The 13248-nt window shown below is 46.7% G+C and overlaps 1 protein-coding gene across 1 annotated transcript; it reads right to left on the bottom strand.

The window, feature by feature from the left end:
* Window positions 1–3499: 3499 nt before the first annotated feature.
* Window positions 3500–4477, bottom strand: LOC142004493 (olfactory receptor 11A1-like). Its single transcript, XM_074982136.1, has one exon. The coding sequence runs from the start codon at window positions 4475–4477 to the stop codon at window positions 3500–3502; it is 978 nt and encodes a 325-aa protein (XP_074838237.1).
* Window positions 4478–13248: the final 8771 nt, after the last annotated feature.

The raw sequence follows: 13248 nt of genomic DNA, 5'->3' as shown, positions 1-13248 counted from the left end.
CCAGTCTTCTTCTTGACAGTGGCTGTTATTTTTCAAGTAACCTAGCACAGGTCCCCAACTCTCAATGAATGTACCTAGCATGTGGGCACCTCAATTCTCTGCTCCTTTGAAATCTCTACACCGGTTCCGGAGGGTCTAACTGGCCCCCGTCCTCTGGACACTACTAACAGGGAGAGGGGGGACTTCTCCCATGGGAGGAAGCTGCGTCCCCTCCAAGCTGCACAGCTGCCTGGCCGCGCAGCAGGGAACAACATTCTACAAATCGAGGACGAGATCCGCACAGAGTGACGTGTTGTTAGGTTTCCTGAAGCCACATCGCTCCTGACCTCTGCCTCTGAGTCCTGCCCCACTGGTCTCATTTAGTAAATCACGGACACAGAGATTTCCTTTGAGATCAGAAGTTGTTGTCACCATTAATTTCCATTGAAATGAGACATCCACCTTGTCTATTGCTTTGTCTTATGGATAAGAGTCATGGAGCCATGGCCTGAGCCCCTACAGTGAGGAGCTCTGCGGTTGAGCTGCAGCCTGACTTGGGAGAGGGACAGAGTTCCTCTGCCCAGCCCAGGCAAATGTGACAAAACTCCAAAATTATCACTCATGTTTGATCAGCATTTAGACAGCAGCAACAACTGGGCAATGTGGGATTTGAAGACACAGAAGAGTATTTTGGTGGACTCTAAACTTTGCCATTCCTCATATACCCATGGGAGATGGATGGTTTGCTGGGAGACCCCTCAGGATTAAGTAAGAGGAACATTAATTGCACTGTCCCCCCGATAATACCACTAGTAAGTTGCATGGAGTTTTCAATGGCATGGGCCAAGCCGTTCCCTGGTGTAATTCCCCTCTTGTCAATACAGTGAAACCAAGTCTAGGCCTGAACCAACTTGTTCAAAAAACTGATGTCTGAATTCATGTTGCTGTTTTTTATAGGGGCATGTTGATGTGCTGATGTACCACTGGTCATTCCAGGGACAGTGATGCACACACGGTATTAAATTAGGCACCGAAAGGTTTTCAAGAAACAAACCACTTACCTCATCCTAATTCTCTGCTACACCAGCCTGATTAAATAAGGGGAAAACAATGAAGGCTGAAGGCACTAAGCTTTATCTCTTTCATTCATTATACCAACAGATCTTATTTCCCTTTCTTTTAAATAAAAAAAAAAGTCACTTTGCCTTTTTTTTAACACCCTTCTTTCTCTTACCTCTTATATCGTATAGTAACAGAGAAAAACACGCCTGATCCACAAACCGGTCAGCCAGCATTTTCATGGAGTGGGCCATTCTGTTAATGACCTGAAGGTTTGCATCTTACTGAAGAGGATTGTGGGTCTATGCAGGGTAGTTGTGCTAGTGGGTAATTTAATGTGGGTAAGTGTAAGGTAATGCATGTTGGAAAAAATAACCCAAATTACACGTACTACATGATGGGGTCAAATTTAGCTACGACAGATCAGGAAAGGGATCTTGGAGTTATAGTGGATAGTTCTCTGAAGACATCCACGCAGTGTGCAGCGGCAGTTAGTAAGGCAAATAGGATGTTAGGAATTATTAAAAAAGGGATCGATAATAAGACAAAAGATATCATACTTCCCCTATATAAAACTATGGTACGCCCACATCTCGAGTACTGCGTGCAGATGTGGTCTCCTCACCTCAAAAAAGATATATTGGCATTAGAAAAGGTTCAGAAAAGGGCGACTAAGATGATTAGGGGCTTGGAAAGGGTCCCATATGGGGAGAGGCTAGAGAGACTGGGACTTTTCAGTTTGGAAAAAAGGCGATTGAGGGGCGATATGATAGAGGTATATAAAATCATGAATGGTGTGGAGAAAGTGAATATAGAAAAATTATTTACCTTTTCCCATAATACAAGAACTAGGGGACACCAAATGAAATTCATGGGTAGTAGGTTCAAAACTAATAAAAGGAAATTTTTCTTCACACAGCGCACAGTCAACCTGTGGAACTCCTTGCCCGAGGAGGCTGTGAAGGCCAGGACTCTATTAGGGTTTAAAAAAGAGCTTGATAAATTTTTGCAGGTTAGGTCCATAAATGGCTATTAGCCAGGGATAAAGTATGGTGCCCTAGCCTTCATAACAAGGGCAGGAGATGGATGGCAGGAGATAAATCACTTGATCATTGTCTTCTGTTCTCCTTCTCTGGGGCACCTGGCATTGGCCACCGTCGGCAGATGGGATGCTGGGCTTGATGGACCTTTGGTCTGACCAAGTATGGCCATTCTTATGTTCTTATGTAGTCTGTAATATCACAAAAAACAAGCAGTCCTGGAGCACCTTAACGACTGGCAATTATACTGATTAGGTAATGAACTTTCATGGGTAAAACCCACTTCTTCAGATTTTTCAGACTGCGAGTGGAAATTAAGAACCCAGGGTTTATATAAAGGGGTGGGAAAGGAAGGAAGGAGAGGAAAAGAGAAGGTGACTCCTGTCTCTAACGGGTCCAGTAGAAGAAGTAAGTTCAGCGAAGTGAGATGGGCACCATTCCTGTGAACATTAAAGATGGGGCAATTGTCCTCATAATTCACAAGATAACTGAGATCTTTGTTAAGCCCCAACTCAAAAGTATCAAACTTGGAAATGGATTCCAATTCAGACGTCTCCCTGTGTAATCTCGGGTAACATTAGGGTTGTCAAATGATCTAAAAATTAATCACAATTGATCACATGATTAAAATGAATCATGATTAATTGTGCAATTCATTGTGCAGTTAAACATCAATTCGTTTAAAAAAAATCGCCTTCATGGCTGTAGAGAAGAAAACTTGATCATGGGATCCTTAAGGGACCAGAGCCCAGAAAGCAAACCAAATGCCAGTTTTATTTTTCCACAGATCTCCTGATCTGCAAACCAAAGCTCCTAGTTTTGGAATCCTTGGCCTTAGCGATATGGCAAGCTCTGCAGCATGCACTTTCCCCAATGCGCACAGGATTTCCTATCAGTGCTCGTTCTACAATGAGATCTGCTAAAGTAGACGAATGCAGAGTCCTAGGATGAGAAACTGGCACACATAAAGGCCGTCTCGTGGAAGGACCAGGATTTTGTTTCCTATTGTGCCTCTGGCAGAGGCCAGGGTCGGACACGGGAAAGCGAACCAGCCAGCATGAACCAGGCCCATGTGTGGGGACTGCAGTGAGGGGAAGTCCTACGTAAGACCTGGGAGCTGTCAGCCTGCAACCTGAAGCAAAACCTTCCAGACACCCTCATTACAAAGAATATTGGGATGCTGCAGGCCTTGACATTTATTAAGTGTTCTCTAGACCAGTAGATTTCATCTTCATCAAGGTATTCCTATGGCTATCATTCTGCACGTCAGTTGTTTTCCAAGAGTTCCTCCTCCACCTTTTCCCCCTCCGCCCTGCCTGCAGCACCTCATCAATTACTTTCCAAACAACTCACGCTTTATCAAGGACTGAAATATCCCATATATAAGAACATGTATCTGTTTGTCTTTATTTTACAATCCGCTAAAAAGTTTCCCGGAAGTCTCTATGTTGGTTTCTGAAGGCATCCAGTTTACAAATCCCTTTCCTCAGGGACTCTTTGACCTCCTTGTTCCTGAGGCAGTAGATGATAGGGTTGATCAAGGGAGTCAGGACTATGTAGAAGAGAGAGAATATTTTGTTTAGGACCTTGGGAGTGTTGGCTGTGGGAACGACATAGATAGTAATCACCGTCACATAGAAAACTGTCAGTACAATTAGGTGAGAGGAGCAGGTGGAAAAGGCCTTTCTCCTCCCCGTGGTGGACGGGATTCTCAGGACAGTGCTGATGATACAAATATAAGATGTCAGAGTCAGCAGACAGGGCACAAATGCCCCTATGGCAGCAATAACGGATGACACAAGTTCCACAGTGCGGGTATCCTCACAGGACAGCTTTATCATGGGTGTAAAATCGCAAAAGAAATGGTCAATTTCTTTGGAATCACAGAACTGTAACTGGAACAGGAAAATATTGACTATGGTGCAGAGGAGAAAGCTGCTTACCCAGCATCCTCCCACTAGCTGGCAGGAAACCCGGCCATTCATCAGAGCAGAGTAACGGAGGGGATGGCATATCGCTAAATACCGATCATAGGACATGGCCGCAAGCAGAAGCGCTTCTGCATTTGATAAGACCCCAAATATATACAATTGTAGAAGGCAAGCCTTGGCAGGAATGGGTGTGTCCCTAGGCAGGAGATTGGCCAGCAGCCTGGGCAGGAACACGGAGGTGTAACAGATCTCCAGGAATGACAAGTTCCCAAGTAAATAGTACATGGGGGTGTAAAGGTGCTGATCACACATGACCAGCGCAATAATGAGGCCATTCCCAGCCACAGTTGCAATGTAAATCACTAGAAACACCAGGAAGAGAAGGGGCTGCAGCTCAGGGCCAGTCCCAAATCCCAAGAGGATGAATTCTGTGATGACTGTTTGATTTCTTCCTTCTGCTTTCTCCATAGTGCGTATCTGGAAAAAGAAAACCATGAAGTACTGATGGAGCGTGCACGGTCAGGCTGAGCTGTCAGGTGCACTGGCAGAAACCTCGCATCCCAACTTCTCTGCACTGCCATAAGGAAGTTGTCAGGAATCAAAGTAGGACGTATCATTCAGAGGTTGAGCTTCCAATAGAGCTGGACCAACAGCACGGCACCACATTGAATGACACAAATGTCCCTTCTCACTCCCTCAACCTCTCCTGACCTTGAAATACAGTGGTGAGGCTGGGATTCTGACTTGTCTCTATCATAGCTGTGCCATAGTGAGAAACGTAGAAGACAGAACCAAAATATCCTTGGTTGGAAATGAGAGAGACTCAAAGTTCAAGCATGGGCATGCTAGAAGGGGATTGGAAATAGCTTCATGTTACTGTCATAGCTCCAAATCTACAAGACGTAAGAAAAATCAATGAAAGGGCAATGAAGGCGACTTTGAGTTTACCGCGAGCCCTGCACTCGGGAGGTTAATTTCCCAGCCTGGGCAGATGTACATGCATGAGCTCTGGTCGAGTTAGTGAGGATAAAATCAGTGGTGAGAACATGGCAGCACAAGCAGGGGTGTGGGACAGACATCCAGGTGTGTATCTAGGATCTCAGATAGGACTGGACTTGGGCAGCTTGTCTATGCTGCCAAGGTTATCCTGCTATTTGTAGCCCAAGACATCAGTCCGTCTTTGGGTCAACTGGAACAGGACATTTCTCAGCCCAGATGAAGTAGTGACATCCCCCTTGTGACATACACTGAAAAAAACCCAAGAGCTGGTGGTTTGTATGAAAGTCTATCCAGGCGTCATCTATCAGGTACTATATATTTGATAGGTTGTGTGTATCTTTGACGGTGTTTGCCTTTCTGTCCCTCTGTCCATCTGTCTTTCTGTTTGTTCAGGAATTCCTCCTAAACAATAAGAGTGAACATCACCAACTTTGGCACGTAGCTTCCTCTTATCTCACCTTAAAACAAGGTCAGGGCTGGCTCTACCAAGATGATGGGAGCTGCTCTGGTTTATGATTACAACCACCCCCAAGTGGACACAAACCTGGGACTCCTGGAGCTTAGGGCATGAAGCTCTAGAGTTTGAGGTAAAATCCAGCTGGTGCTCAGCTATGGCTGTAGAGGAAGCTTGGTCTTTCTCTCTGGAAAATGTCTAACTACCCCTACATGGGACAGTAAACCAAAGCCCAAGATGTCTGGGTTACATCCTTCCCCTAGTTGAGCAAATGGGTTCCAAGCTTCAGCGACCCCATTGAAATCCTGAGAAGCCCCATTTACAATGGCCCACAGTTGGACTTGAACCTCTGAAGTTTAGTGCAGGAGCCTCTAAAGTGTGAACAAAAAGCCAGACGCCTCTTAGCTAAGGATGTAAAAGAGACACTTTCTCTCTCTGTATCTGCACGAACCAGGAGATCGACCCAATAAGTGTCAAACTCCTGAGGTTTACTTTTGGGGGAGTCGGATGCTGTGGGGACATGCGAAATCAAATGATCCGGGGTCAATAATCAATGCCTGTACTCTTCATTCTCGAAAGGAGCAAGGGAAGTCAATGAAGCAGGGGGCTGGAGTAGATGATCTGCTGAGGTCCCTTCCAGCACTATGATTCTATGAATGGGAGATCTTCTCCCATGGATCCCCCTCAATGAGTACAGCCAGATAAGTTGATTGTAGATACATTGACTCCAGCTCTGCAATTGATGTAGGTGAAATTGCATATGTATGATCGACTTTATGGCCTAGTGTAGACCTTCCCTAAGTACCCCTACATGGGGTGGTGAACCACACCTAGGTGGGGCCTGCAGGGTATGGAGTAGAAAGCGGGGCCAGATAAACTGCATGATGAGCACAGGGAGGCAGAAAGCAGATGGAGATGGGGACTGGGACAGCTCTAACCTCATTGGAGCTGCAGGAAGGTTATCCATATTTCAGGAAGTTTGTGTGCCTGCCTGTCCCCCAGTGGGGGGGAACACACCCCCTTCTCTGGCTGTGCCCACTACAGCTTCTTACCTGCCTCTGAGCTGCTGCGGAGAATGTTCCTTGAGAAAAATGAGACAGACTAGAGAAAAAGAAACAGACATAGACAGGAGGCAAATACAGTGGCAGAAAAAGGGTGTGCATGTGTGCGAAACAGATTCTTATTTCTACAAACACAACGAACAACGACATAGATCTCCGCTTACAGAGAAGTGTCTGATCTGTGATACTAAAGCAAAGGTGGCAGAGCCAGGAAGTCTGAGATCTCCCCCTTACTTTTCCCTTCACACCCCTCTTCTTATCTTACCACCTTTACCTCCACTGACTTACGATGAGCCCATAGAAACAATGGCTTCCCAATGTTTGGCAGGGGAGCTCTAACGCAGGTGCAAGAAAAGCAGAAATCGTAGCAAACGTGCATGCACAGAGAGGCGAGGTTATTGTTTTTCTTGGAAAAACTCTACAAGCAATTAAAGAAACGCAGTGAAAAATTAAATGAACAGACGGGCAGAAAATAAACTAGACTGATTCACGGAGATTAGCATCAGCCACTGTTGTAAGAAAAGACACTGGGCCACATAGCATTTGGGCAGGCCAAACTTATACTCTAAATCTGAGGCTATTCCTTGCTGCTTCCCATCTGGGCAAAGTTCCTCTCGGGGCGCTCTCAGGGGCGCGAGTTCCACTGATACTCTGATGTACTGTGCTGGGCTCCCTGTTGCCCTGTGCTACAGAGCTCCTCTGGGTCAAACACTTCCTCCGGTGTTTGCTCAGGCAGGCACACACCCAGCTGCAGCTACACACAGGTTCGCTGAGCGCATACGGTGGAAACCAAGAATGGAAAAAACGTCAACCCACTGCCTAGGAACCGTGAGCTGCATCACCCGGCCCAGCTCAAAACACCGACCCGGAGGAACTTGGGAGCACCTTTGCTTCTCCTGCCATGTGCAGAGGATTAGCCACAGGTATGCAGCCAGGCTGGGATTCTGCCCTAGATGTTCCACGGAAAGACACAGGGGTTGAGGTGAAACTACACCCACATTTATTAGCTGCAAACGGTTGATTTTGCAGGATAGCAAGGAGATCAAAGCAGATTAACTGGCAAACCCACGAAAAGGCACAGTGAACGTAATGCTCCAGTTAGGTGGATTATAAATTAGCAAGTTCTCACCCTGACTGCTGATACCAGAAACTTGTCAGAATTGTGAGGCACGAGCTGCAGTAGCTTTGTGGTTTGGGTTTCTCAGGTGCCAACAGACAGGCTGAAGTCCCTTTGGTCGCGTCCAGCCCTTCCCCCAGTCAGCCCCTTTTTCTCAGCTCTTTCCAGGAGTCCTCGTGTGTGGGTCGTGAGAAGGGACTGAGAAGATGCGTCCCTCCCTTTTATAGCTTTAGCACAGGACAGGGACGCTTTCTTTCCAGCCTTGGTTCTCAGAACAAAGTGTGGAAAAACACAAACAAGACAGAGAAGGTTCTGGGATCTCAGCACCCGCCCGTGCAGACTCACAGCAACTGTTATTCACAGGCTCTGTGGAGAGTTCCGGGAAGGCTTCCCAGGGGAACAGAAGCTTCTTCTAAGGCCCATCATGTTCCCTGAAGGCTCATTATCCTGATCAGCCCTTCCTAATGATCTATCACAACAGAAGCAAGTTCCCTTATGGATCTAAGCAGAGTAGCTGTGTTAGTCTCTAGCACCATGAAAACCAGCTGTCCTGTAGCACCTTAAAGACGGGTAATTTTATTGATTAGGTAATGAGCTTTCATTGGGGATAGAAGTAGTAGGCATCCTTCAGTCTACGTAGACTATGGACCACGCCTGTCGTAGTTCCATTTGGGATCATCATTTGCAGCATTGACTGTGACTGTGAAGGCCCACACGATTGTGACCGTCCTTGCTGCATCTGTTGCACATATAATGGGTGTCTGGCAGGTCCTTACTGTGCTTTCTGTGGGCTCGCTTCTCCTCTGCTAGCTGTCTGATCCTCATCTCACCCTTCTGAAGGCCCTTGTGTAGTTCCTGCCTCCATCTGCTGCGATTGTCTGCCAGCTCCTCCCAGCTGTCCGGCTCGATGTCTACCTCCCTGAGGTCCCTCTTGAGAACATCTTTGTAACACAACTGGGGGTGTCCGGGAGGTCTTTTGCCAGAGGCTAGCTCGCCATACAGGATGTCTTTTGGGATCTTTCCATCATTCATCCTGTGGACATGGTCAAGCCAGCGGAGCCGCTGCTGCCTGAGGAGGACGAGCATGGTTGGGATTCCAGCTTGCTCGAGGACGGCGGTGTTGGTCACTCTGCCCTTCCACGATATTCCAAGGATGCGCCTGAGGCAGCGCAAGTGGAAGAAGTTCAGCTTCTTTTCCTGGGGGGCGTACAGGGTCCAAGACTCGCTGCCGTAAAGGAGGGTGCTGAGGATGCAGGCTCTGTTAACTTGCATTTTGGTATGAGTGTACAGCTTGTTGTTATTCCACACTTTCTCTCTGAGTCTGGACAGAGTTGTGGCTGCTTTTCCAAACCTCCTATTTGGCTCAGAGGGGGATAGAAGTAGGAGGGGGAAAAAGGAGGAGGTACCTGTCACTAAGAGGACCTGTGGAAGTAGTAACTTATCTGAAGTGGGATGAGTCCATTCCTGTGAAAACTGAAGCTTTGGAGATTGCCCTTGCAAGGTGTTAGATAATTGATATTATTGTTAGGCCCTGTCTAAAATACATCCAACTTGGAAATAAATTCCGACTCAGAAGTTTCCCTCTCTAAGCGTGTGGTACAATTAGAGCAGCTAAGCAATTTAAGAAACTAATCATGTGATTGAAAATGAATTGTGGTTAATTGTGGAATTCATCAGGGTATTAAACCACTATTGTTTTTCTTTAAATGACCACAGTCTCAGGGTAGGGCTGCCATGGGCCCAAACATGAAATGAGATTGGGGACCCACCCTCAGAACCAAGGCCTCTGGCCACAGCCCTGATGTCGGGGGACAAGGTCCCAGCTCAGGGAGAACAGGGGGATCACTGAGGCAGGCTGCTGCTCTGGGGTGTGGATTGGGGCTGAACCGTGCCCTCACAACACAGGAGTGAGGTGTGGGGACAGCCCCAGCCCGGGGTGTAGGTCTGAGGGGGCCAGGCCTGAGCTGCAGTGCTGGATTCAACACCCCCATGTTGTGAACTCCTGGGACGCCAATCCCAGACCTGGCTGTCAGGGGTGGAGGCTGGGGCTGGGCCAGCTCCCCACCACAGCTCCAGATCCTGATCCTGAGGTCAGAAGGGAGGGAGGGAGTCAAGAATTAGATTAAGCCAAGTATGCAAAAGAGCCCCTCAAATGACCCAGAAAATTCCAGTCCTGGTTCAAACCACGTGTTAATGTGTCGAATTTGAATATAAAAGAGAGTTCGGCAGCCTCTTTTTCAGGACTTTTGTGAAAATTCCTCTTCAGTAAAATGCAAACTTTTAAGTTATTAACAGAAAGGCCCACTCCATTAAAATGCTGACTAACAGGTTTGTGGATCAGGAGTGTTTTTTTTGTCTGTTTTGTGGCCATTAACTCTTTGTCTAAGAGAGTTTGAAGTCTGTCCATTATGCAAAGCATGCGGGCATTGTTGGCACATGATGGCATTTGTGATGTTAGCTGAGGAACATGAGAATGTGCCCGTGATTCTGTGAAGATCCTGGTTAGGTCCAATGATGGTGTCTCCAGAATAGATATGTGGACAAAGCTGGCAGAGGGCTTTGTTGCAAAGAAAAGTTCCAGGACTGGTATTCCTGTGGTATAGACTCTGGTTGTTGGTGAGAATCCTTATAAGGTTGGGAGTTTGTCCGTAGGAGAGAACAGGCCTGTCATCCAGGGCCTTCTGGAGTGTGGCATCCTGGTTAAGGATAGGTTGTAGTTCTTTAATAATGCGTTGCAGTGGTTTGAGTTGGGGGCTGTAGGTGATGATCAGTGGTGTTCTGTTCTTGGCTTTTTTGGGTCTATCTTGGAGTAGCTGGTCTCTGGGTATTCGTCTGGCCCTGTCAATTTTTATTTATTTATTTTTTTATTTCTCCTGGTGGGTAATTCAGGTTTATGAATATTTGGTAAAGCTCTTGTAGTTTTTGGTCTCTGTCAGTAGGATCAGAGCAAATGCGATTGTACCTAAGGGTTTGACTGTAAACAATGGATCTAGTTATGTGTGCAGAATGGAAGCTAGAAGCATGTAGGTAAGTATAGTGATCAATGGGTTTCCGGTAGAGTATGGTACTGATCATGCTCACCTTTATTTGTACAGTAATGTCCAGGAAATGTATCTCTCGCGTGAAGTAATCGAGGCATAAGCTGATGGTGGGGTACAGATTGTTAAAGTCTCTGTGGAATTATTTTAGAGTCTGTATACCATGGGTCCAAATCAGAAAGATGTCATCAATGTATTGTAAATATAGGAGGGGAAATAGGGGACGAGAACTGAGAAATCATTGTTCCAGGCCAGCCATAAATATATTGGCATATTGTGGGGCCATGCGTGTGCCCATAGCAGTTCCACTAATCTGGAGGTATAAATTGTCCCCAATTCAGAAATAATTGTGGGTGAGAACAAAATTACAGAGGTCAGACAACAGATTGGCTGTGGTGACATCAGAGATGTTATTCCTGATCGCTTGTAATCTGTCTTCATGTGGAATATTAGTGTACAGAGCCTCTACATCCATGGTGGCAAGGATGGTGTTGTCAGAAATTTTTCCAGTGGTTTGTAATTTCCTTAGGAAGTCAGTGATATCTCGGATATAGCTGGGAGTGTTGGTGGCATAGGGATGGAGGAGGCAGTCCACGTAACTGGATAGTCCAGTGGTAAGGATGCTAATACCCAAAATGATAGGTCATCCTGTGTTCACAGGTTTGTGGATTTTGAGAAGTAAGTAGAATAATCCAGGCTGCAGCTCAGATGGTGTGTCTGAGTGAATAAGGTCCCGAGTAACAGCAGGGAGTTCCTTAAGTAGTTGTTGTAATTTCCTTTGGAATTCCAAAGTGGGATCAGAGGATAGAGGTCTGTAAAATGGGGCATTGGAGAGGTGTCTGGATGCCTCCTGTTCATAGTCTGACTTCCCCATGATTATTTTGTATTTTGGTGGACTCTAAATTTTGTCACCTCTCTTATATCCTGTCCTTTGCAACCTGTCCTATATCCTCTTGGGTATGGATGGTTTGCAGATAGTGCCTTTGGGTGTTAGTTAAGAACAACATTAATTGTGTCATGTCCCCTGAAATAATGCTAGTGACTTGCAGACGTGACAGAGACATAGCTGGGCTAAGCTGCTTCCTGGTGTAAGTCCCCAAAAGTGTGGTGACACCAGAGCTGGGCCTGAACCAACATGTTCGAAAAAAAAAAAAATCCTGTGTCTGATTTAATGCTGCCATTTTTTATAGTTCCCTGCTGATGTGCTGAGGTACCACTGGTTGTTCCAGGGACGGCAATGTGTGCACACGGTACTGAGTTATGACCCCATTTGGCTAAAATGGCCTGATTAAACAAAAGGAGAACAAAGAAGGCTGATGCCACTAAAATGTATCTCTTACTCTCATTAAACCAGCAGAGATCTTTCCCCTTTCTCTTAAATTATAACAAAAATGCCTCTGTTATAACCCTGCCCCACCCACTTTTCTGCTACCTGTTACGTTGTATGTTGGAATAGGTCCCGCTCTTAGAATCCATCAGTCACAGGGAAGCAAAGGCCTTTTCTCACAGATCCTCTCCCCTCATGGTCATTTCAGATTTCTATGAGATCCTGATGGCTGTGCAGGTCTTACTCAAACATGATGCCCTGAAGAATGTGCTCTTGGTCTTCTGTAGAACCCGGAATTGCCTGTCCAATTGCCTCATCTCCAGGATGGAGACTAAGGTTTTGTACTGCTCCCCTGACTAGCCACGCACCCCTCCCAGTCTGCCCTGAGGCAGGGATGCCCAGAGTTCACCAATGCAGTTACATATAGTTGAGGTCCCTTGTGTGAGGCTGCATCTGGTTGAAGAGTTGATTTGTGATTCATGAATTTAACTCAAATTATTGGCTATTTTCAGCAAAAAGCAACCACCGTTTTCAGGACCTCCCCCAACAACCCAACATTTATGAATGTGAACTGACCCCAGTGGTCAGTCACTGCCTGTACAGCCAACAAAAGTACCCTGTGCATTTGATGTAGCTGTATGCCCAATGTTCTGGGGGATGCATGAGCCATTGATTATGTGCCAGCAGTTGAGGAAGACCGTGGCAGTAAGTCCCTTGATGATGATGTTCACCTCTGCCAGGCAGATGAGTCTGCACAGCAGGATTCTGTTGATGGCCCTGACTACCTGGGAATGGGACCAGCTGGGTCTCACTGGGGTGCCAGGGCACCTCCCACTTCCTCCCAATCACCCATTCCCCCTTCACTCGAAGCAACCCCCACACCCACCTCTGGTTTGGCTTTGCGAGGGTGGGATGGGATAGAAGAAATTCTGATGGTCAGGGCCTTGTACCACCTCCCTGTTGTCTTTGGAAGCCTATCCATCCTCCCCACTTACAGGCTAGTAGCCGAGAAGTCCCCTACCTACATGAGCAGGACCCTGACGGTCAAATTCCCCATGCTGAATGAATTAGGAGCTGTCCTGGGTGGTGAGCTTCCAGAGGGCAACGGTGACCCACATCTGGAGGGAGATGCCTAGCCTCAGGTATGTGTCCCATTGCTGTGGGGCACAGATGAGCCATTCGTAAACCTCCAAGAAGGTGACCTTCTTCATCAGGAAGTTCTGGAACCACTGCTGATCTCCCA

Source organism: Carettochelys insculpta, chromosome 32 (assembly GCF_033958435.1).
Source record: "Carettochelys insculpta isolate YL-2023 chromosome 32, ASM3395843v1, whole genome shotgun sequence".
Lineage (NCBI taxonomy): Eukaryota > Metazoa > Chordata > Testudines > Carettochelyidae > Carettochelys > Carettochelys insculpta.
This window is presented reverse-complemented; position numbering and strand designations above follow the sequence as displayed.

What these genes read in the sequence shown, in the direction of transcription:
- LOC142004493 (XM_074982136.1), bottom strand. Translation starts at nt 4,477, where the DNA reads ATGGAGAAAGCAGAAGGAAGAAATCAAACAGTCATCACAGAATTCATC.